Genomic DNA, 24,083 nt, shown 5'->3' on the forward strand with positions numbered 1-24,083 from the left:
TTGACACCGAAACCCACTTGGACCACCCTGCCACAGAGAGGAGGAAGGGCTCAAGCTATTTTCCAAGGCACCCGAAGACCAGATAAGGAAGAATGGATGGAAATTGAACAAGGAGAGGTTCAACCTGGAAATAAGGAGGAATTTTCTGACAGTGAGAACCATCAACCAATGGAACAGATTTTTGCCTTCAGAAGTTGTGGGAGCTTCATCCCTGGAAGCTTTCAAGAAGAGATTAGACTGCCATTTATTAGACATAGTGTAGGGTCTCTTGCTTGGGCAGGGGGTTGGTCTAGGTGACCCACAAGGTCCCTTCCAACTCTGTTAATCTCCCCAATTTCAGGTATAATCTTTCTCCTAATCTTTTCCCAGGTGATGGGGGTGGTGGTGGTTTGTCTGCAAAAGTTTTTCTTAGCCGACGGACCGTTTTCATCTGGTCACTGCAGTCATTCTCGAGTGACGCAATTTTGCTTTTTCTTTCTTTTTTTTAACAATTCTATTATTCCCTCCGCTAAAGCTGTTTATGGGGAAGAAGGATGCCTTCCCATTTCACAGTCCACAAAACCAGCCCGCAGCATATGCGCCGACTTTGGAAAATGAGTTTTTTATGGGTGCGTTTTTGCCTCTCTTAGTGCAGTACGTAGCTGGCTTTCGAACAGATTGCTGAAACGGTCTTGGTATGCTTTTTACCCAGAGATCGATGGCATCTCAAATAAAACATCTGCTGTCTTGCTGTTTGTTAGGAATGGAAAACGTTTCTCCATAAGTAAAAGGGTTTAGCTCAATGAGTAGAGGGTCCATTTGTGATCTGGTCAATAAGTCTATAGTTTAGTGCAGGGGTCGCCAACCTTTTGGACCTCCGGGACCACCAAACTCATAATTTTAAATCCCACGGACCACTAATATGAATTTTGACTGATGGTGGCTTGCTGACATTTTCCCAGAGTCTCTGCAGAAAGCAGCAGAGGAAAATCCCAAGAAAAGTCTGCAGAAAAATTCCCCACCCCTTTTTCCTACCGATCGATCATTCCTTATTTGGAATTGCAGGATACTGTCTCCATCTCCGTTCTCGGGGAGAGAGAGAGAGAGAGAGAGAGAAAGAGAGACTTTTGGCTTCATGCAAGGAAAGCAGCAGAAGTAGCAGAAGTCTTTCTTTCTCTCCCCCCAAATCTGTCAGAAATGAGTCTTTGCCAGCGGAGCCTCTGGAGCAGGAGGCCTTGCAGGGTCCCAAAGACTCATTTCTGGCGGAGTTTGGGGGAGAGAAAGAAAGACTTTTGCTGCTTTCCTTGCATGCATCCAAAAGCAGAAGAAGAAAGAAGTGGAAGGAAGCAGCCTGGTGGCCAGGCAAGGAGTGTGGGGCAAGTTCCCCCCTCTGCCCTTTCCCCCTCCCCTCACTACCTCGTATTGTTCGCAATGCAAGTGATGCAAGCCTTGTGTCCCCGTGGGCCATGTGGCCGGTGCAGCCTTGTGTTCCCGCACAGCCTGGATTAATTGCTTTGGGGGTGACATTTCTCTGTGGACCACCAACATTTTCTCGCAGACCCATCAGTGGTCCCTGACCTTCCAGCCTTGACAACTTCGTGACTTTGTGGACTTCAAATCCAAGAATTCCTTGGGGCTTAGCTAGGGAATTCTGGGAAATCCACAAGTTAAAATTGCCAAATTTGGATATGCCTAGTTTAGTGCAATCTATGAACCTGGCCCTCACTCATACAAGCTAGTCCTCAATTTACAGCTAGGATTGAGCTCAAACTTCATGGTGTTAAGTGAGGAATTTGTGAAGTGAGCTTTGTCCCATGTTACGACTTTTTCCTACCAGGTTTGTTAAGGGAATCCCTGCAACTTGTTAAATTAGTAATGCGGTCGTTAAGTGAATCTGGCATCCCAATCAGAAAGAAGAAGAAGAAGAAGAAGAAGAAGAAGAAGAAGAAGAAGAAGAAGAAGAAGAAGAAGAAGAAGAAGAAGAAGAAGAAGAAGAAGAAGAAGAAGAAGAAGAAGAAGAAGAAGAAGAAGAAGAAGAAGAAGAAGAAGAAGAAGAAGAAGAAGAAGAAGAAGAAGAAGAAGGTGTTAAAATAAGACTAATGTGTAATAACTATATAACTAGTTAAACTAAGTGTTCTGACCCAGGCTTAGCAGAACCAAGTAACAGACTCCCAACCCCCCTCTTTATTTAGTTACTGTGAATTCATGGCACCCACACACAGAAAAGTCCCAGCAATAATCCTTTCCAAGGGTTAATTGCAAGAACAGACCTTATCAGCCCTTGGATAGTTGCCAGACCGAGAGCTTCCAGTTGCAAAGCTGCAAATTAATTCCTGGCAAGGAGTCTCTGTGAGGCACAAACCATGATAAGCAAATCTTCATAATAATAAGTGAAGTAATTGTCTTCTGCAACCACCATTCCCCTTTTGCTTCTATTTATTCCCCAGGGAGGGGCCATTCAGCATCCACGTGTTCCTTTCCTTCTGAGTTGGCACATTCCTTAATTAAGCTGTCCTGACAGCTCTGTGCATACACGCATCTGGAACAGGCTCCAGCTGTTCTTTTTCCCCACTTATCTCCGACTCTGTAAGCAGCTGCGAAATGTCAGCCCTATCTCTGCATCCGATGCAGAGCATCCATCAGAGCCTTCCCCAGACTCCAGGACTGGCCCAGGTTCCTCCCCAACTCCTCATTGTCTGAGTCTGCCACCAGCTCCACTGGCAGCTGGCGGGCCACAACACTAATTTGTAATAACTATATCCCTTTAGCCATAAAAATTCTGGCGCTAATTGTAGTTATAAGTTGAGGATTATCTATGTGTGTCCAAGAAAGGACCTGGAATTCACAATCTCCCAGTTCCTCATTCAGCATCTTCCCAACAGACTAAAGACTCGGTCATTTAAAGAGCTGAAGAAAAACCAGAAAGGAAGCTTTGGATCACCAGAAGAAGAGAAATAAGAACAGAAATGAATAGGTCTCAGATCTGCGCCTTGATTGAAGTTATGGACAGATTTTTCACTAGAAATAGTTTTATGGAGCTGAAAAATACCGTTTTTTTTCATTCCCACATATGATCTGAGCAAAACACAACCAACTGGGAAATAATCTTTAAAAAAAAAAAAAAAATGAATATTTACATCAGCTGATTCTTGGCGACTCCAGGGGTTCACAAATAAAGACACAGAAAACAATAAAACAATACAATAGCACAACGAATGAAAAAAAGATGCCAAAAACCAGGTAGCAATGAGAAGCAATTCCACACAAGGCAGTCAAAGGCCTGAGGGGTCAAGTCTTCAAGATCCCCCAAAGCATCAAGACAATGGGGGGGGGGGGCTGGATCTTGGGGGGAGGGACTCATTCCAGAAGGTAAGTGCTGTCACAGAGATGGCTTACTTCTGGGGTCCCCCAAAATGGCATTATTTAATCAAAGGAACCTACTAGCAATAGCACTTAGTCTTATATACCACTTCTCAGTGCTTCACTGCCCTCTCTAAGCGGTTTACTGAGACAGCCAATTGCCCCCCAACAATCTGGGTCCTCGTTTTACCCACCTCGGAAGGATGGAAGGCTGAGTCAGCCTTGAGCCCCATCAGGATCGAATCTCTGGCAGTCAGCAGTGTTAGCCTACAATACTGCGTTCTAACCAGTGCACCACCATGGCTGGAAAGAAGGGAGAGTGGAGGGAGGGAGGGAAATAGCACTTAGACTTATATACCACTTCACAGTGCTTCACAGCCCTCTCTAAATAGTTTACAGAGTCAGCCTCTTGCCCCCAACAATCTAGGTCCTCCTTTTAGTGACTTTGGAAGGATGGAAGGCTGAGTCAACCTTGAACCTGGTGGGATTCGAACTGCTGAATTGCAGTCAGCCAGCAATCAGCAATAGCAGTAGCACTTAGACACCGCTTCACGGTGCTTTACGGCCCTTTCTGAGCAGTTTGCAGAGTCAGCCTTATTGCTCCTAACAATCTGGGTCCTCATTTGACCCACCTCAGAAGGATGGAAGGCCAAGTCAACCTTGAACCAGTGAGGACTGAACTCCAGACTGTGGGCAGAGTCAGCCTGCAATATTGCATTCTAACCACTGTGCCACCAGGGCTCCTAATGCAACATCCAACCAGCTACAGCATTAGCAAGAGCACTTAGACTTCTAAACCGCTTCACGGTGCTTTACAGCCCTCTCTAAGCAGGTTACAGAGTCAGCCTCTTGCCCCCAACAATCTGGGTCCTCATTTTATCCACCTTGGAAGGAGGGAAGGCTGAGTCAACCCTGAGCCTGCTGAGATTCAGTCTGCCAAATTGCAGGCATCTGGCAGTCAGCAGAAGTAGCCTGCAGTACTGCACTCTAACCACTGCGCCACCGCAGCTGAAGAGAACGCGAAACCTGTTCGATCAAAGTGGCTAGGTAGATATTATGGAAATACGATGGGTCCTAGACCATGTAAGGCTTTATAGGTAGCCACCAGACTCTTGAATTGCACCTGGAACCACACGGGTGACCAGTGCGACTCATGAAGCAGAAGAGTTTACATGAGCATACCGAAGCATATACACCCATCTGCTGCATATCTGGAAGAGTTGAAGCTTCTGGGTAGTGTTCAAGGGCTATCCCACCTAGCAAGTTGCAGTTGTCAAGCCAAAAAGGGCCTAGGGTGACAAGATGCCTTTCTGAAGGCACTCCTAATCTAAGAAGGCCTGTATTAAACCCACTATTGCCTATCTTGGGTTCTAGGATAATGCAGAACAGACTGATTTCTGTGTGGTATCTTTTAATGGAGTAGAAAAGAGAGATGGTACCCAGTCTGCCTTTTCTTATCATGAGATTAAACTTGCCCAGTTCCTTCCATCTTTTTTTTTTAAAGGTCTAGTTCTAGTCCATCATCATCATCATCATCATCATCTCTATTGCCTTCCTCTGAACAATTCTGATTTTCCTGAAGCTCCTTTGACCGGAAAATGTTCGGATTTTCTGCTAGTAGTTCATTGCTGTGATAAGGTAGCCCATCATTGCTGCTTTTTAGATCTTCAAGGATTTCCAAAAATAGGAGTTAAATAGATGTTTCTCACCCATGATCTTCCATAACACACCCATTTCTTTCTTTACAAAGCAAAGGGGAAAAAGCATGGATTATCTTTGATGATGGATTATGTCAAAGCTAGATGGTCATCAGGAGAAAGAGCAGGCTGATGGTCCCAAAACCTAGGAGAGGAACAATGCGTTTGCCAGATGCTGACGACTTTAGCATGTCTTCAGTCAATGCCAAGGAGCCATTGTTCAGTTCTGGCTGGATTCCTAGGAGCTTGCACATCAGGGGATAAATGTGGATGCTGTCAAAAGGTTCGGCTAAATACCCCTTCTTGAAATCCGGACCAAAAGCTCTGAAGATGGTCTTCATGTCCATGTCTTCGTTGTCGAAACCGTGGTCCCCTTTGTTGACGTAGATAATAATCCTCTGTGAAGGAACAATTCAAAGTAGCCATCTTAATAGTGCAGCTATTTTAAAAGGATTACTAAGTGCCGCAGAACTATTTTAAAATCCGAGAAAACACTAAAAATTCCATCCTATCCTTTTCCCTCCCTCCCTCCCTCCCTTTCTTCCTTCATCTCTTCCTCATTTTCCTCCCTCCCTCCCTTGCCTTCCTCTTTGTTTCCCTCCCTCCTTCCCTTCCTTCCTACTCCTCTTCCTCATTTTCCTCCTTCCCTTGCTCCCCCCTCCCTTCCGCTCTCTCCTTTCCTCTTTCCTTCCTTCATCTCTTCCTCATTTTCCTCTCTCCCTCCCTTCCTCTCTTGTTTTCCTCCCTCCCTCCTCTTGTTTTCCTCCCTCTCTCCTTTCTTTCTCTTCTTCTTGTTTTCCTCCCTCCCCCTCCCTCTCTCCTTCCTTCCTTCCTTCCTTCCTTCCTTCCTTCCTTCCTTCCTTCCTTCCTTCCTTCCTTCCTTCCTTCCTTCCTTCCTTCCTCCCTCTCTCCCTCCCTCCCTCCCTCTCTCCCTCCTTTCCTTCTTCCTTCCTTCATCTCTTCTTCATTTTCCTCCCTCCCTCCCTTCCTCTCTTGTTTTCCTCCCTCCCTCCCTCCCTCCTTGTTTTCTTCCTTCCTCTCTCCTTCCTCCCTCCCTCCCTCCCTCCCTCCCCCTTCCCACCAACACTTCTGCTTTTCATAAGGGCAAATAAATGATGAGCAGATCTGCAAGATCTTTCCACAGTTTCCACTGACCAAATGCAGCAACCTTCTGGACTTGCTACCATAGCAGCCACTACATGTCACTGTTGCTCTACACAAAAACAACGGCAAAGGTGAAGAGCGAAGAGCCTCCTGCTTAAAACTCCTCTTAGACGTAGCCCTGGAGATGCGAAGAGGGGCTTTTGAGCTGTGTGATGGGCAGTCGGCAAAGCAGGCTTTGACAGCCAGTGGCATTTGGAGACCCTCTCGTAGTGAGCCTTATCAGAGTCCACATTTTCCAGCCGACGCATCTGCTATACGATGTCCTGCCCAGACCTTCTCCCTTCCATGCTGGCCATTTAGAAGCGGGGAAGAGATTTCACACGGAGGGTTAATCCAAGTATTCCCCACTTATCAGAAATATTATAGGTTCTCCTGCTTTGAGCAGGGGGCTGGTCTAGAAGACCTCCAAGGTCCCTTCCAGCTCATTCATTCTATTCCGTTCTAAGATGCCAGTGGCCAGCAAATTCTGACCTGCCGTTTGCAGATTTCTGGGGTTGTTTTGGTTTTTTTGCACATCTGCAAGCACTGGCGTGGTTATGGATGATAAGGACAGAGGAGTGCCTTCAGAAGGAAAGGTCAACATGTAAAAGTGAGGAGTTAAAAAGCCCATTATGCAACGGCCACCTTTCTGTTTGAAATTGCATTTTATTGTTTATCGATCAGCTGAGGATGTCAGCGCCTTGGCGGGGACGGAATGTGAAATGCTAATAGCGGTTAATAGGCTAAGGAAAGAAAGCTTTAAAAATGAAAAGGGCTTACATTAATTTCTTTTGCAACGAGAGTTAATGTATTAACAGGACTTCAATATTAAGACCGGGAAAATGTGAGCTTTTTTTTTTTTTAAAGACCAGGGTGAACTTTTGGAATCTCGGAAGTGTCAGTGCCCAAACACCAATTCACCCCCCCCCCCCGCACCCAAACATAAATAACAACAAATAGATTGGGTTGCTACTTGCCATGACCTCAAACCTCCCTGGATGCTCTGTACCCAACTAATCTGTTTTTTTCTTTCTTTCCTGGTTGGTAGCCTTGCTTACAAGCACAGGCCTGGCTTTTGCAGCCCACCGTATTTCTCTTCTAAGAATCGTCCGTGGAGATTGTGGGATCTTGGCTTACGTTCTTCAAAATAATTGCAATGCCGCAGGCTGGAAGCTGTTTTGTTTTTTACTTTGGGAAGAGGAGGAGAGGAAGGAGAAGGAGAAGAGAAACAAGAAGAAGGACTGGAGGAGAAGGGAGGGAGAGGAAGGAGAAGGAGAAGGAGAGAGATGTGGAGGACTTGAGAAGGAGTGGAAGCAGGAGAAAAAAGAAGAAGGGACAATGAGGAGGACTGGAGGAGGAGGATAGAAAGGAGAAGAAGAAGGAGGAGGAGGAGGAGAGGAGGAGGAGGAGGAGGAGGAGGAGAAGGAGGAGGAGGATAACAATGGGGAGGACTGAATGAGAAGAAGGCAAAACGTAGTCACCGAACTGGTTAGTAACTCCAGTTGAATCCCACCACTGGCAGTGTCACATGTATTACGACTTCACAGGAACTGGGCATGGCTAGTCTAAGGAACAGAAGGACCAGGGGAGACAGGATAGCATCTTCCAATATTTGAGGGGCTGCCACAGAGAAGAGGGAGGGGTCAAGCTATTTTCCAAAGCAGCCGAAGGCCAGACAAGGAATAATGGATGGAAACTGAACAAGGAGAGATTCAAGCTGGAAATAAGAAGAAACTTTCTGACGGTGAGAACAATCAACCCATGGAACAGAAGTTGCCTTTGGAAGTTGTGGGAGCTTCATCACTGGAGGCTTTCAAGAAGAGACTGGACTGCCATTTGTCAGAAATGGCGTAGGGTCTCCTGCTTGGGCAGGGGGTTGGACTAGATGACTGACAAGGTCCGTTCCAACTCTGTTTATCTGTTAAAGTGTCTGTTAAGTCATGCTGCAACGGTCATAAGGGTGAAAAACGGCCCCAAGTCCCTTTTTTTTCAGTGCCCTTGTAACTTTGAATGGTCACTAAATGAATGGACATAAGTCAAGGACTATTTGTAATTTACATCGGATAGCTTTGCACGATTCCTCCCTGCTTCTTTTTAAAAAAAAAAAAAAAACAAGCAAGTTCTTACACACGATTCCGTGTGATTCCATATCCACCTCTTGATCTCCCACCAAACTTACCCCATTGATCACGTAACCAGGATCCCCGTAGAGCAGGATCGGTAACACGCGCTCGTGCTTGGCATAGTGGAAGCGTTCAGGAAACTCTTCCTTTTTGTAGACATGCAGATGAGGGTGGGCCTTTTTCAATTTCTGGTAAATTTCTTCCTCTTTCCCTTGTTTGGGTAGGATCATCCCAAACCCTCCGTAATCAACAATGTCAAACTTCACGAGATCTTTGAATTGGATGGTATCGTTTAACAAGATCTCGTGGATCTCCGGTTTCTTTTTGACAGTGGTCATGCCATGGTCAGATGTAATGATGACATTGAGGGTATCTTTCAACCCGTGTTTTTCTATGGCACTGAGCAGGTAGCCGAGGGTTCGGTCAATTTGTCGGATTATTTTTTTCCTGGCCTCGGTCTCTGGCCCAACGAAGTGTCCAGTATTGTCAGGTTCCCCATAATAAAGTGTGACAAAATCGAAATCTTCTTTAGCAAACCAGTTCATCACGATGTCAATGTTCTCTCTCCACTCGGTCTCATTGCTGTCTGGGTGAGTGAAGGATTCTGCCAAGGTTCTCATGACTGACTGACCACTGTAGTTGGCGTTGCCCCCTGGATAGTGAAAAGAGGCAGATTTCTTCCCCTAATCCAGAAAGAAAACGAAGGAGGGAAGGAAGGAAAAAGAAAGAAAGAAAGGAAGGAAGGAAGGAAGGAAGGAAGGAAGGAAGGAAGGAAGGAAGGAAGGAAGGAAGGAAGGAAGGAAGGAAGGAAGAGGGATGGAGGGAGGGAAGGAGGAAAGGAGAAAGGGAGGAATAAGAAAAAGAAGGAAGATGGAATAAAGGAAGGAGGAAGGAAGGAAGAAGGAGGAAAAGAGACAAAGGAGGAAAGGAAGGGAAAGAAAAGAAGAAAGAGAAGGAAGAGAAGGAGGAAGGAAGGAAGGAAGCAAGGAATGAAGGGAAGGAAGGAAAAGAAATAAAAAAGAAAAGAAAAAGAAGGAAGGAAGAAGGAAAGAATGAAAAGAGGGAAGCAAGGAATGAAGGGAAGGAAGAGGAAAGAAAGAGGAAGGGAAGGAAGAAAAGGAAGGAAGGTAAAAAGAAAGGAAGGAAAGAAGAGAACGGAAGGAAAGAAAGAATGGAAGAAGAGAAGGAAGGAAGAGAAGAAAGGGAAAGAAAAAAGGAAGGATGGAGAATAAAGAGAAAGGAAGGAAAAATGAAGGGGGGATAGAAAGGAAGAAAAAGAGAGAAAGAAAATTAATCACAAATATGAAAATGTAACATTGGAGCTCACTGTAAATCTCACAAACAGACACGGTGGCCAACTTGATATTACAAATATTGATCGCCTATTTTTCTGTCATTTCTGTACTTCTGGAGAACTACTTTCCATTGCAAATCTCCACTTTAAGACTTAAGGCATCCAGAACAAATAAACAAAACACTCAAAACATCTTACAATTAAATTTATGAGCATGACTGCAAATTACTTCATGATTATCTGGGAATAAGTGCCATTGAAATAAATATTGTTTTCTTCAGAATACATGAGTCTTAACCTGCAAACACCATGAAGCTTTTAAGCAGAAATAACTTTTTCTCTCCCAAAATTATAGAGCTTTTAAAATAATACTAATAATATGAATTCCAAAATAGCCATAGTCCAGTATTCTTCTTATCACTCCTAATGTTATCCTGCTGAATTTAATTTCTAAAGTGCTAAGCTGTGGCTGTAAAGTAATAATATTCTTACTGACATTTAATATACTGGGAAAAGGTCAGATTCAGTATAAAATCTAAGTTGACAAAGCAGGCAAATCTTGCAAAGGAATAAAAGAGGAATTTAAGTTCTTAATGTCAGAGCAAGAGTGATGTCCCACATATTTCAAATATTGCTTTTTGAAGGGGACAAGACTGCATTTTCCCTTAGAAATAAAACCCGCTACATTCAGTGGCTCCAAATCCAGATGAACATTAATAAAAGTCTTTGATATTTGTGACTCAGAAGTACCAGAAATTTAAATTGGGTGCATTGGCTGGTATGCATTTGTTCTGCAGGTAGTCCTTGACTTAAGACTACAGTGGAGCCCAAACTTGTTGTGAGATATTTGATGAGTGAGTTTTGCCACATTTTGTTGTGACCCGCCAGCGGCTGACGGAGCTGGCAGATGAGTCGGAGAGTAGTGAGGAGGTTGGGGAGGAACCTGGGCCAGTCCTGGAGGCTGAGGAAGGCTCGGATGAGGGGTTCTGCATCAGAGGCAGGGATGGGACCAGTGCAGGCTGGCAGTCATCAGCTGCCTTCAGACTCAGACAGCAGTGAGGCAGGGGAGTTTCTGAAACCAGTTCCTAGCCTGCGCATGCGCAGGGCTACCAGAAGACAAAAGCAACTGAGCAAGCAGGGTCGACCCAGGAATGAGGCCACACCTCCGAGACAATTGGCTCCTCCCATGTGACATAAAAGAGGAGTGAATGGGATGCGAGCTTTTGCAGGAAGCAATTAGTTCCTTCGCTCAGAACACAAGCTTTGAAAAGTTCTATTTGACTTAGTGTCAAGTTCGGCCTTGCCCTGCGTTTGGCAAATAGTTCTCTGACAGCATTCCAAAGTGCAATAAGGTGGGGGTTTATAAACGTTCCCCTGAAAGACTGTTTGTGAAGCCTTGGAGGCTGTGAATGAACGTAAGTCACAGCCATGGAAATAAAAGAGGGTTTTGCCGGGATTAAGACTGTGTTCTATGTTTTCTAAGGAAGCCTAGGTCAGGACACATTTTATGAGCTTTCTTGCCACCGTTGTTAAAGGAATCACTGCAGTTGTTAAATTAGTAACATGGTTGCTAAGTGAATCTGTGTGATGACCCGGGAAGCAGCACACACATAATAAATTCCCAAACGTAAACAAATTTCCTTTAATGCCTCCAACTTGGCCTCACTATTGAATTGTTCGCAGTTGGAGATTAAACTCTTTCCAAAATAGTCTCCGAAAGAAACAAATACAGTCCAAACTCAAAGAACAGATAACGGAGAAATAAAAAACCGAAACAAACCCACTGTGCAGCTTAGTGTATGTATCAATCTAGTCTGTGGTTTAGCATGTTATTTGTGGTGGAACCTCCAGCTAAACCCTGTTGGGTTGGGTGTTGGGTTGGGCTAGGAGACCTCCAAGGTCTCTTCCAACTCTTTGTTATTCTGCTAAAGTAGAGGGTGCAAGTAAAGAGACTGGGGAGGTTGGAATTCCTCCAGGAGATGACGCAATGGAGATCAAATCCTCTAAAGTTCCCCAAAGCCTTGATCAGCCTAATCCCAAGAGAGTACAGTTAGTCTGGTGAGATTCTTGTAAATAGGCAAGCAACAACCAAGAAGCCACTCTGATCAGCTCACGATGTCATTCTGGTTCCTTGTGCCTGACGTTATGTGAACCAAAGTGTGAGTTGTCCTCTACTTACAACCATGGTAGAGATAAACCAGACTTCTCCAACTGTGGTAGATACAGGAGACCCATCATTTCTTGCCAGCATGAGCAGAGATCTAGGTGGTCAGCTGGATAGCGCCAGCGTGGGGGAAAGCTAACTTATAAATAGTATCATTAAAGAAGGATCCAGAAGAACCCTATCAAACTCTGTGGTCAGTTCCTCTAGTCAGTTACTTTCCAGGTTTGTTGGTAGGATAAAATAGGTCAATCATTTCTATGGTGTATACAATTATGAGCTTGGAGGACGAGTGAGATATAAGCTCGAGTAATTATAGGATGAGATTCCCAACAGAAATGAGCAGAAGACAGCAACAACAGATCTTTGTCCCCAGCAGTATTTTTATGAGGTTGAAGAGATGTTATAGGACAAGAGTGGTCAGCCAACTGCTTCCTAAAACATTGACTTTCTGAGCGCTAAAATGTCACCAATTGGCAGGGATACTGATATCATTGTACAAGGCCATTAATATCCCTGGAGCCTTATAGAATTTTGCAGGGTGAAAGAGCTCCTTGTCAGCTCAAATATTCTTGTCTAAATTTAATTATTTTTTTTTAAAGGGTGGGCTGTTCCTTCTTTTGTGATTTGCTAAGTTCCATTGCAATGCAGATTTTATCTGTGAAGGTAGAATTCCTTGAAAAGAATTCCAAAACAAATTATCTTTTATAATGTATGATGTAGAATGAGAATGGGTAGAGAAAAATGGGTGCGTCGGAACAGTAATATGACTAAATAACCCCCCCCCCCGAGAGTAGTGGTCAAGCTATACAGGTAGTCCTAGACTTACGTCCACAACTGAGCCCAAAATTTATGTTGTTGAGTGAAGTTTGCCCCATTTTTACAACATTTTGTGCCACAGTTGCTAAGTGGATAGCTGCACCTGATTAGTTTAGTAACCTGGTTGTTAAGTGAATCTGGCTTCCCCATTGCTTGTCAGAAGGTCACAAAAGGAGAATCATGTGACACTGCAACTGTCATGAGTATGAACCGGTTGCCAAGCATCTGAACTTTGTTCAAGTGAACAGAGGCTGCAAGGGTTGTAAGTGTGAAAAATGGCTGTAAGTCACACTTTTCAGTGCTGTTGTAACTTTGAATGGTCACTGAATGAACTGTTGTAAGTCAAGGACTACCTGATCTCCAGCACTTGGTTAAGCCAATAAAGCCAACGCAGCCTTAGGCTGCATCAGTATCATGTGTTAGGTAAAGGTAAAAGTTCCTCTCGCACATAATACATGCTAGTCATTTCCGGCTCTAGGGGGCGGTGCTCATCTCCGTTACAAAGCCGAAGAAGAGCCAGCGCTGTCCGAAGACGTCTCCATGGTCAGGTGGCCGGCAGGACAAAACGCTGAAGGTGCACAGAGGAACGCTGTTCCCTTCCCACCAAAGGGGTCCCTATTTTTCTACTTGCATTTTTACATGCTTTCGAACTGCTAGGTTGGCAGAAGCTGGGACAAGTAACGGGAGCTCACTCCGTTACGTGGCGCTGGTGATTTGAACCACCAAACTGCTGACCTTTCTGATCGACAAGCTCAGTGCCTTAGCCACTGAGCCAGTACTGCTTTGTATTGCACTGGTGAGACAGTTGTTGGAATAATGTGTCCAGTTTTGGTCACCATGATACAAAAGCGATCTAGAGACTCTAGAAAGAATACAGAGAAAAGCAACCAAGGAGACCAGAAACCAAAGCATAGGATGGACGATTGAGGGAACTGGGTATGTCTAGTCTAATGAGAAGGACTAGGAGTGACAGGATAGCAGTCTTCCAATATTTGAAGGGATGTCACAGAGGGATATTTGAAGGGATGTCAACCAATTCTCCAAAGCAGCCGAGGGCAGGACAAGAAGTAATGGATGGAAGCTTATCAAAGAGTGATCGAATCTAAAATTAAGGAGAAAATCAGGGAGAATGGCTTTCCTTCAGAAGTTGTGGATGCTCCATCACTGAAGGCTTTACGAAGAGACCGGACAATGGTCTGAAATGACTAGAATAGAACTGGAAGGGACCTTGGAGGTCTTCTAGTCCAGCCCCTTGCTGAAGCAGGAGAACCTATACCATTTCAGATAAGCGGCTGTCTAGACTCTTCTTAAAAATATCTAGCGATGGAGTGCTTCTACTGCTTGATTGTCTTCACTGTTTGGAAGTTCCTCCTTAGTTCCAGGTTGTTTCACTCTTGGATTAGTTCCCAACTCTTGTTTCTTGCCTTCTGGTGCTTTGGAGAATAATATGACCCCGTCCTCTTTGTGGTAGCCCCTCAAATACTGGAATACTGCTCTCAAGTCTCCGCTAGTCCTTCTTTTTTCTAGGTTAGCCAAACCCAAACCCTGCAGCCGTTCTTCATGTATTAGTCTCCAGGCCTTTGATCGTCTTTAGTTGCTCTTCTCTGCACTTTTTCCAAAGTCTCCACATCTTTTTTTGTAGGACGGTGACCAAAATTGGTTGCAGTATTCCATGTCTTAAAGAAGAGATTGGATCTGTCCAGAATGGTTATAGGGTCTCCCAGGGGATAGGACGAGAAAACCTCCAAGGTTCCTTCCAACTCTTGTTATTCTATATACCCCATTTTGTCTGGGGTCTTTGGGAATTCCTTTCCACCCCCTCTCAGATTGAGCAGCCTGTTGAATTTCCATTGAGTCAAAATCTGAGTCAGACAGATTTCCTTTCCTCCCTTAATTCCAACTGAGCAATTTAATAAAACTCTCATACAACCTAATTATGTTGAAACCAGAGAGTATTTACTGTTCCTTCCTCCCTATTTTATTAACATAATCAACTTTACTAACAGCTATAAACTTGCAATCATATCAGTTTTACTGGGAACATTATTTGCTTCCTCCCTTTTATTACAACCATTCTTATTGTTCCTGAAAAGTTTTGCAGGGAGGCAGCTGGTAGATTTTCCCTGATGATATTCCCTATCTCCCGTCCTCATTCTTTGCACTGGATCTTTTGCTTATTCAAATTAAAGTGTTTTGTATCTCTGAGCTTTCTGCTCCTCAGGATGAAGATGGTTTTCAATTTGACATAAGCTAGATTTAAGCTGCGTGAGCTTTTTAAAATTCTTGTTCCATGTGTCATTTGAATTAACATCACCCTTTCCCCTGTGTGAGGGCAAAGAAATCTTCGCCACGTTCACTGTTGCTAAGCAAAAGACTGTAAGTAATTGAAAAGAAAAGAAGAAGAAGAAGAAAATAAATAAACCATATTGTTTTGTTGGAGTTTTCCAAGGCTGCCACTATGTCTGATGGCCTACTTAGCCTCATGCTGTAATAGACTTTCTGAGGAATATACTCTGCTCTGAAAAATGATAGATTGATGCATTACTGGAAAATCAAATGAAATAAAACCATATTTACTCCATTTAATTGTTCAAAGTAACATTGGGTGACATTCCGATTCCACTGTTCACCTCTAAATTGCACACAATCTGGCAGATTTAAAGCCAAGCTAAGGGGAGGAGTGCTTAAGTGATTTCTCAGAGTTCAGGTAACAAATAAATGCAATTCACAGAATAACAGGATAGGAAGGGAACTTGGAGGTCTTCTAGTCCAGCCCCGATCAAGCAGGAAACCCTATAATCATTTCAGACAAATGGTTTTTGTATCTCTTGTTAAAAACTTCCAGCCATGGGGCACTCTCAACTTCTGGAAGCAAGTTGTTCCACTCTTTAATTGTTTCTAACTATCAGGAAATTTTATCTTAGTTCTTAGGTTGCTTCTCTCCTTAATTAGTTTCCATCCATTGCATCTTGCCTTGCCTTCAGGTGCTTTGGAGAATAGCTTGACGCCCTCTTCTTTGTGGCAGCCCCGCAAATATTGGAAGGCTGTGATCATTTCACCCCAGTTCTCCTTTCCATTAAACTAGACAGACCCAATTCCAGCAACCATTCTTTATACGTTTTAGCCTCCAGTCCCCTAATCATTTTAATTAACCGAGCAGAGGCAAGAAATGACCTCAAAGAAATAAGGAGGGCAACCACATGGGATAGCATTCAGCTGGTTTGCACAACTTTGGAAGAACCGGTTGTTAACTTTCTGAGCAGTTTGGCGAACTGGTTGTTGGAAGAAATCATTAGGACCGAGAACCGGTCGTTAAATTATTTGAATCCCACCACTGTGTATAGCACAACATAAACCCTAAGACTGGACACATTGCATTAAACCACTGTGTAGCTTAATTTTGTTTTGTTTCAAGCCATATTGTTCCAAATTTGTGGAATGTTGGTTGATGCTTCAGTTGGTTGGATGAAGCATGGAGCTGTGCTGAGAAAACCAACTGTAACTAGGCCATAGCAGTGATTCCCAACCTTGGTATGTTTAAAATAGATGGACTTCAATTCCCAGAATTCCTCAGCCATGTAGATATCAAGCCATGATGACCATTGGACCCATTACCTGATTTTGAGCTGTGATCCAGAGGGGAAGAACTCCGTTGTCCCACCATTCGGTCTTGTTCTGGGTTTTTTTAAAGCCGTACTTCCGTAGAGTTTCCGTGTTGAACATCATATTATGGATGACTCCATGATCTTCAATCCAGCGACCTGGAAAAATAAGATGAGGGAAAATGAAAAGTGGCAAAGGGCAGGTTTTCTAGGAGTCCTGCAGCACTTGTCCACCCTAACTATGCAGAGAAATTGCACATTTTCTTGAAAGTGTGGCTGAAGAAATGTGGCTTAAGTTGAAGGCAAAGGCAAAGGAAGCTGTCCAGTTTGAGTCTACAGAAATGGAACAGTGGACAGAAAGTTTGCCCTTTTGAAAGAGAGAGAAGGTTTCCATAGTCCAGGGGCATCTTCAGAACTTAGGGAACCATATGGACTTCTACGTTGTCCTTCAGAATTCCAGCTTGCTCTTCATCCTTGGACTCCACAAATTCTTTCTTCAGCTGAAACTTGGAAGCAACTGTTCGGGCCAAGGCTTCCTGAGACAGCAACAATCACGTGCCCCCAAACCTCTTTTTTTTTCAACAGCTGTGAATTACATGCATTCACAGCCTGTAATGAGTCCCAGACAGTTTGTGAATAGTCCAACAGAAGTCTGCCACAGTCTTTTTGGGATAAGGCTGATAAGCATCCACCTTTATCTCCCTTGAAATGCTGCCAACGACTGAATTTCCAATTAGCTGTACAAGGCCAAATGGAACACAAAGTCAACACAGAGCTTCAGAGTTTAAACCGACCAGAACGAACAAAGTTGCTTCCTGCAAAGGCTCAAGTCCAATGGTGGGATTCAATTTTTTTTTACTACTGGTTCTGTGGGCATGGCTTGGTGGGTGTGGCTTGGTGGGTGTGGCAGGGGAAGGATACTGTAAAATCCCCATTCTGTCAGCTTTGGAAGCCATATTGAGACCAGATGCTCCCACGCTGCCACATCTCAGCCTGGGAAAGTGGGAGGGCGGGGGAATATATTGGAATATATCTAGTTGGACATAATAACATTCTTTTTCTGATTCAAGGTCAGGTTGTGTTGTACATAACAGAGAGAAAGTCTTAACTGGGGACGGATGGTGATTGGGCCATGTGATGTGATGATGGGTGCAGGGAATGGATTTTGTAGTTTTATTTCTTACTGTAAGGAAGCCTGAAACTTTCAGATTTGGGATTCCACAGTTGTGCCAGTTTACTATCCAAAATAAAAGGAACCTTCAAGAGATGTCTGTCTCAGAGTCATTGGGTGGAATGGAGTGTTGCTGGAAGGCTGACACATTCCCTCCCCATTCTTGGGGGATGGTTACCACCGGTTCTCTGAACTACTCAAAATTTCCGCTACTGGTTCTCTAGCACTGGTTAGAACCTGCTGAATACCACCTCTGCTCATGTCCCTTTGCTCCTCCTTTATGTCTTAGGGGAGAGGCCAATCATCTCCAAGCCTTACCCCCCGAGTCACCCCTTGTGTCTTAACTGTTCTTGCCTTCTGGCAGCTCTGTGCACGCATTCACTGGGAACAGGCTCCCTCTGTTCCTCTGCCTTGCTGATGTCAGATTCTGCAGGCTCTGGAGTCAGCACATAACTCTCAGATGGCCATGGCCCCATCTCTGTGTCAGACGCAGATCCCTTGTCCGAGTCCTCCCCAGACTCCAGAACTGGCCCATGTTCCTCCCCATTGTCAGACTCTGCTGCCATCTCTGCAGGCCGCTGGCGGACCACAACAGCAGTTGCCATAAGAACTCAACTGTCTTTGTCACCAGGGGAAAGAAAAGAAGATGAGAAAATCTGAACAGATACTGCTTGGTGAGCAGATGTTTACTCATCAATGAATGGGGAAAGCTCTCATCTCCTCTAAGCAATTGAGAACAAAAGGAGAATTTCTTCTCCAGAGACTATTCTCTAGCATCTGTTGCTTGTGTTGATTATGAGGGAAGGGAGCCAACACAAGTAATAGAGGGACAACGGAACATCAATGTCTTCTGCATTAAGCCTTCTTGGGGGCCTACTTAAAGCAGTTTAGAAGTATCTTCCAAATGGCTTGCAAGACGACCTACTGTGTGTATGTGTGTGTAAATCAACTATCTTCTAAAGAACAGAGGAACACAGAACATTGCAGAAACACTAAAGCGATATTCAGCTAAATCTAGTACACAACTATTTTATTTTTTTGTTGCCCAGCTAGGACCTGATACTTCCTTTCTACTAATGAACATGGTTCAGGACAATCTCACAAAAAAATGTGAGCCTGTTGGTTTTTTCCAGGGAGGCATTCCTAATGATGGGTTATGAGTATGCACTCAGCACATTTAAACAACAAATCCAAAATCTGGAGGCTGAGCAGACCAATCAAATCTTTATCGTGGTCATAACCAGCATACCCAGCACTACCAGTCTATTCTAACTAAGAGCAAGGAGCACAGTGGCTCAAGTGGAGGTTAGCAAGCTTGTGTTTAAGACCCGAGTGCTTCTGCATGGTGGGATGAGCCCCCGTCACTCACTCTTACTCCTTGCACAGATATGACGGAGCACCCCTCGGGCAACAGCAATTCACCAACTAATTCTTTCAACAAAGAAACGCCTTGAACAGTGCCTCTGACACAAATGGGACGGGACCTAAGAGCACTCTTTTCTGAGCAGTCAAGACCCTTTTTACAAACCAATGTGACAATGAACCCTAGATAACTATTGTCGAATGCCAAAGAGCACTAACTCTAGCATACTTCAACCATCTCCTCACCACCGTTTTGGAGGGCTGATACGAAAAAGTCCGCTGTGAGTTGAAACTGTGCCCCTGTGGAGAAGGGGTTGCTATATTGTACCCTCTATCAGGATTCAAGAACTGGCCTTATAACCCTTACCTGGAAAGCACCTTGGAAATTCTGATCTTTTAAACACCTTGATGGTGCAATGGTTAGAGTGCTGTATTGCAGGCCACTTCTGCTGACTATTGGCTGTTCAAATCCAACCAGGCTCAAGGTTCACTTAGCCTTCCATCCTTCTGAGGTGGGTAAAATGTGGACCCAGATTGTTGGGGGGGGGACACAATATTCTGACTCTGTAAAATTGCTTAGAGAGGGCCGTAAAGCACTATAAAGTGGTATATAAATCTAAGTGCTATTGCTATTTTATATGTACAGTTGTATTAATTGTATATGTATAAGTTGGGTTGACAAAAATCAGAAATGAGGAGGTGATAAGCCACCTGGGAAAGCCAAGGGAACTCATCAAAACCATAAAAAAATGGAAGTTAGAATATTTTAGGCATGTGATGCGACAACTGGAAAAATATAGCAAGCTTCACTTAATCCTCCAAGGAAAGAGGGAAGGCAAACGGGGTCCAGGCAGAAGAATAACGTCATGGCTTCAAAATCTGTTTGGACCAAATTCGACAACCCTTTTTCGTGCGGTTGTTGATAAAAATAGGGTCGCCAATGTCCGATGATGAATATGGCACAAGAAGAAGAATATGTACAATTATTGTTATCAGATCCGAATGATTCCGTCTCCTGGAACGTAGATAAATTTTGTTATGCTGCCTGTAAAATTAGGCAGGCTTTGAATTATCCACTGACGTAGCTATTGCCAATTGCAATATTTTATTATGTTTAGCTTTTGCTTTATTTTTTATTTTTGTATGTATTTTTGTTTGGAGTGCTGGTCAGTGATTGTAATAAAAGCCCTTCCTTCCTTCCTTCCTTCATTCTTCTAAAGCACCAGAAGGCAACTTCATCTTAGAATATTCCTTCAGTTCATAAACTTTGGGCGAATGCTTCTCATGCCTGAGCATAATTATTCTTATTTAAATTAACAGGATAATTATGCTGTCTACACAACAGCAGTTTGCCTACTATTCAGTGGTATTCAATTGCTTTGAAACTCATTGAATTTGATACTCAATGCATTTTGACGTGAAAATTTTATCCTGGTACTCACTGTTTGCACAGTACTCAATACACAGGCTAGAACATGTCAGTGTTGGCTGTCTTGTGACTCACTGCATTATTACTTATGGGAAAAAATTGTTTAGTACTCATCATTTTTGGTACTCATCGTGTCTCCTGGAATCAATTAAAGATGAGTACAGTAAATCAATGTATTCATACATCCATTCGTTGGTCAATGCAGGGGTCTTCAAGCTTTAAGATTTGTGGACTTCAACTCCCAGAATTCCTCCTCCAGTCATGTTAGCTCAGGAATTCTGGGAGCTGAAGTTCACAAGTCTTAAACTTGCCAAGTTTGAAGACCCTTGGTTTAGAGTGATTTAGATCGTTCTGCTTCGTTACTAAGATATAAAGTGATTTTGGGGTCCAGTGAGCACGTGAACATCTGAAATTCCACAGTGCTTTCTCTCTCCACCCTGACAAGAAAAAAAAAATGCTTGCTAACCTCCACTTTAGTTTAACCTCACTAAATTATACCCTAGAATTAATTAGGTGCAAACGTTGCCCTTTCTAGCCAATCACATTCAAATACTAATTAAATCATTATCTTAGTAATGCATTTACTTTATGGGAAATTCTTTCTAATGAGGAATATTAATTAAAACTTGTTGAATGACTTGTAAGCATATAAGCATATCGGCTGTCTGCTTTAATTAATTTCCAGTAAATAACGAGCACATGTAAACATGTAATTGCATTACAGATTTTTAGAGCTGTCTTGAATTTGGTCAGCCTTAAAGGAAAAAAAAAATCTCAATTTTTTGCACGTTGTCTCTAAGGAAAATATGGAAAATGATTTTTTTTTTTACTGTAAACATAATTTATAGAAAGAAGAAATGTTCTACTTTTTATTGGCTATAATGATTATGCTGTTTTCACGCATTATATTAATGTATAGGGTGCACATTTGTGGTTTTGGTTTAGCATAGTATATCAGCCAGAGGTGGTATTCAGCAGGTTCTGACCAGTTCTGGAGAATTGGTAGTGGAAATTTTGAGTAGTTTGGAGAACTGGCAAATAGCACCTCTAACTGGCCCCGTGACTCTGAAAAACAACCGCAAATGGAATGGGGATTGTTGTGGAGGGAAATGGAGGGAAGCAGAGACCGAGAGCCAGAGGTGGCATTCAGTCAGTATCGGAAATTTTGAGTAGTTCAGAGAACTGGAAAATCCCACCTCTGACTGGCCCCGCCATCCCCATCTCTTCTCCGCCTCCCATTGAGTCCCAGCTGATCGACTGGGTCTTCTTTGGTTGCCCTGCAGAGGAGAACGGAGCTGGAAAGCAGGTTAGTGGGGTGGGGAGGGAATGGAGATTTTGCAGTATCCTTCCCCTGACATGCCCACCAAGCCACGCCCACCAAGCCACACCATGCCCACCAAGCCACGCCCACAGAACCAGTAGTAATTTTTTTTGAATACCACCACTGATGTCAGCCCTGTTATGTAGCCCCAAACAAGGAATCAGCTCCATAGGAAAACTGAAATTACTTTAATTGAGATTTATATAAGAGCAGAATGTTGCAAATCTGATTGCAATGCACTTATACCTTCTTCGCAAAATGCTATAAATTAGAGAGATGTTTATTTGAGCCACTTCCAAATGTTATCTCATTTTTCTAGAATTAAAAAAAAAAAAGCGAACTTCATTCTTTTTTACATTGGAAACAGATTTTACCTATTCCCATCAATTCCTTACTTGCTACATGGGCTGGTTAAAAACTGGATTTGTCTTTTCTTTTTAAGCTGAACCTGTAGATTGATTAAATGATGTCCTTCCTTCCTTCTGGGTTGATTGAAGAGCTGTGGTGGCACAGTGGTTAGAAGGCAGTACTGCAATTAATTCTGCTGACTGCCAGCTGCCTGCAATTTGGCAGTTCAAATCCCACCAGGCTCGAGGTTGACTCAGCCTTCCCTCCTTTTGAGGTGGGTAAAATGAGGAGCCAGATTGCTGGGGGCAAGTGGCTGACTCTGTAAAGCCGCTTAGAGAGGGCTGGAAAGCACTACAAAGTCTAAGTGCTATTGCCCTTCCTTCCTTCCTTCCTTCCTTCCTTCCTTCCTTCCTTCCTTCTTTCCTTCCTTCCCAACGGTTAGAATGCAGTATTGCCTGGAATTCACTACCTGACTCTGTTGTTACATCCTCTAACCCCCACAGTCCTTTAACCTCAAACTATCCACTATTGACCTCACCTCATTCCTAAGAGGTCTGTAAAGGGTGTGCATAAGTGCACAATCGTGCCTACAGTCCCTGTCTTATCGTCCCCATTTATTTGTACCTATTTCCTGTATTCTTACTCATGCTTATACTTATACCTATTATCTTGTAAGTGATTGACAAATCAAATAAATAAATAAAAATCAATTGCTGGAGCAAAACTGCCAACACGAACTCTGGGATGTTAATTGAGATCCTCTTTCTCATCAACTTCTGGGGAATGTTCTCCAGAAAATAGGTAGGGCTGAAGAAAAAAGGACAGCCTTACCTGTGATAATTGTAAAATGCGAAGGCGAAGTCATGGTCACAAAGGGAGGTGTGATGTATTTTGCTTTCACGCCTTCCTTAGCCAGATAATCCAAATGGGGAGTATCTACATCCTCATCATAATTCCATCGGAAGCCATCAAAGGAGATCAGGAGGAGCTTGCGGACACCTGCTGTCTTCTCCTTCTGAACAGCTGGATGGCAAACCACACCAGCTAGAAGGATCAAATTGAGAGCCAGGATGTTTTGTGTCTTCATTGTGTTGCTCTGGCTAACAGTTGCGAGATGGTCTTTGTTCAGTTGTCCTTCTGCTCTTCTACTCTCGGGGTGTTGTAAAAGTTAATTTTTTTATCAGAGCAAACCTCAGCCTAGATAAGATTAGCCGTTGCTGTGTCACCATCTTTCCGATATCACAGGAGGAAGAAGAGTGAGCCAAATGTTAATTTAATATATCTGTCTTTTAAGATTTTAAAAGATTGGAGCAATTAGGAATAAAAAGAGGAAGGAAAATCATATTTGTTGATGCTGAATGTTTGGGATACAACCATTTGGTGATTAATTATTTGAGGTGCTGGTGATGGAATTAAGCCAAAAAGTAGCTCTGATTCTTTGGACAGTAATCTTTCTAATCATAATCATAATTTAAAAAAATGGAAAGAGTGATTTGATTAGAATTGTATGTATAATTGCCAGCAGGGCAATTATACATACAAAAATATTTTCTAAATTCCCTTCTCTTCATATCTTCTTCCTTTCCTTTCCTTTCCTTTCCTTTCCTTTCCTTTCCTTTCCTTTCCTTTCCTTTCCTTTCCTTTCCTTTCCTTTCCTTTCCTTTCCTTTCCTTTTTCCTTTCCTTCCCTTCTCTTAATCTCTTCTTCCTTTCCTTCCCTTTCCTTCCCTTCCCTTCCCATTTTTTTTTGAATGCACATCTTATTATTTAAGCAATTTCTCTTTAAAAAAAACTATTTTAAATAGGAAAGTTCTTATAAAAATATTCAACTATAGGAGTGGATGGCTATAATAAATATAAATTACTGCTACTGATAACAATAGTAATAACAACTCTGGTCAGCTTACAACTTACTAGTGTATTTATGTTTTGTATTTAGAGGACATCCAGCTCCCTCATAATTCATATATAAATTGCAGTTGTTGTAGACCATCTTAGACAAAAATGATTAAGTTATCGGCAGCACCTTAAAATCTAACATCTTTATTTATGGCACTCCTAGAGCCATGGTAGCACAGTGGTTAGAATGGAGTATTGCAGGCTAATTCTGCAATTGGGCAGTTCAAGTCTCACTGGCTCAAGGTTGACTCAGCCTTCCATTCTTCTGAGGTCGGTCAAATGTGGACCCAGATTATTGGAGGCAACAGGCTGAATCTGGAAACCACTTAGGGCTGCAAAGCACAGTGAAGCGGTATATAAGTCTTAAGTGCTATTG

General features: G+C 43.2%; 1 protein-coding gene across 1 annotated transcript; it reads right to left on the reverse strand.

Moving 5' to 3' along the window:
• Nucleotides 1-5,137: 5,137 nt before the first annotated feature.
• LOC113438937 (ectonucleotide pyrophosphatase/phosphodiesterase family member 7-like) lies at nt 5,138-22,896 on the reverse strand. The gene is made up of 4 exons (XM_026704573.1): nt 22,641-22,896; nt 16,192-16,337; nt 8,359-8,985; nt 5,138-5,434 (listed from the first exon to the last, which is right to left on the reverse strand). The coding sequence occupies exons 1-4, from the start codon at nt 22,894-22,896 to the stop codon at nt 5,138-5,140; spliced, it is 1,326 nt and encodes a 441-aa protein (XP_026560358.1).
• Nucleotides 22,897-24,083: the final 1,187 nt, after the last annotated feature.

Source organism: Pseudonaja textilis, chromosome 14 (assembly GCF_049901715.1).
Source record: "Pseudonaja textilis isolate UNSWEBS1 chromosome 14, rPseTex1.2, whole genome shotgun sequence".
Lineage (NCBI taxonomy): Eukaryota > Metazoa > Chordata > Lepidosauria > Squamata > Elapidae > Pseudonaja > Pseudonaja textilis.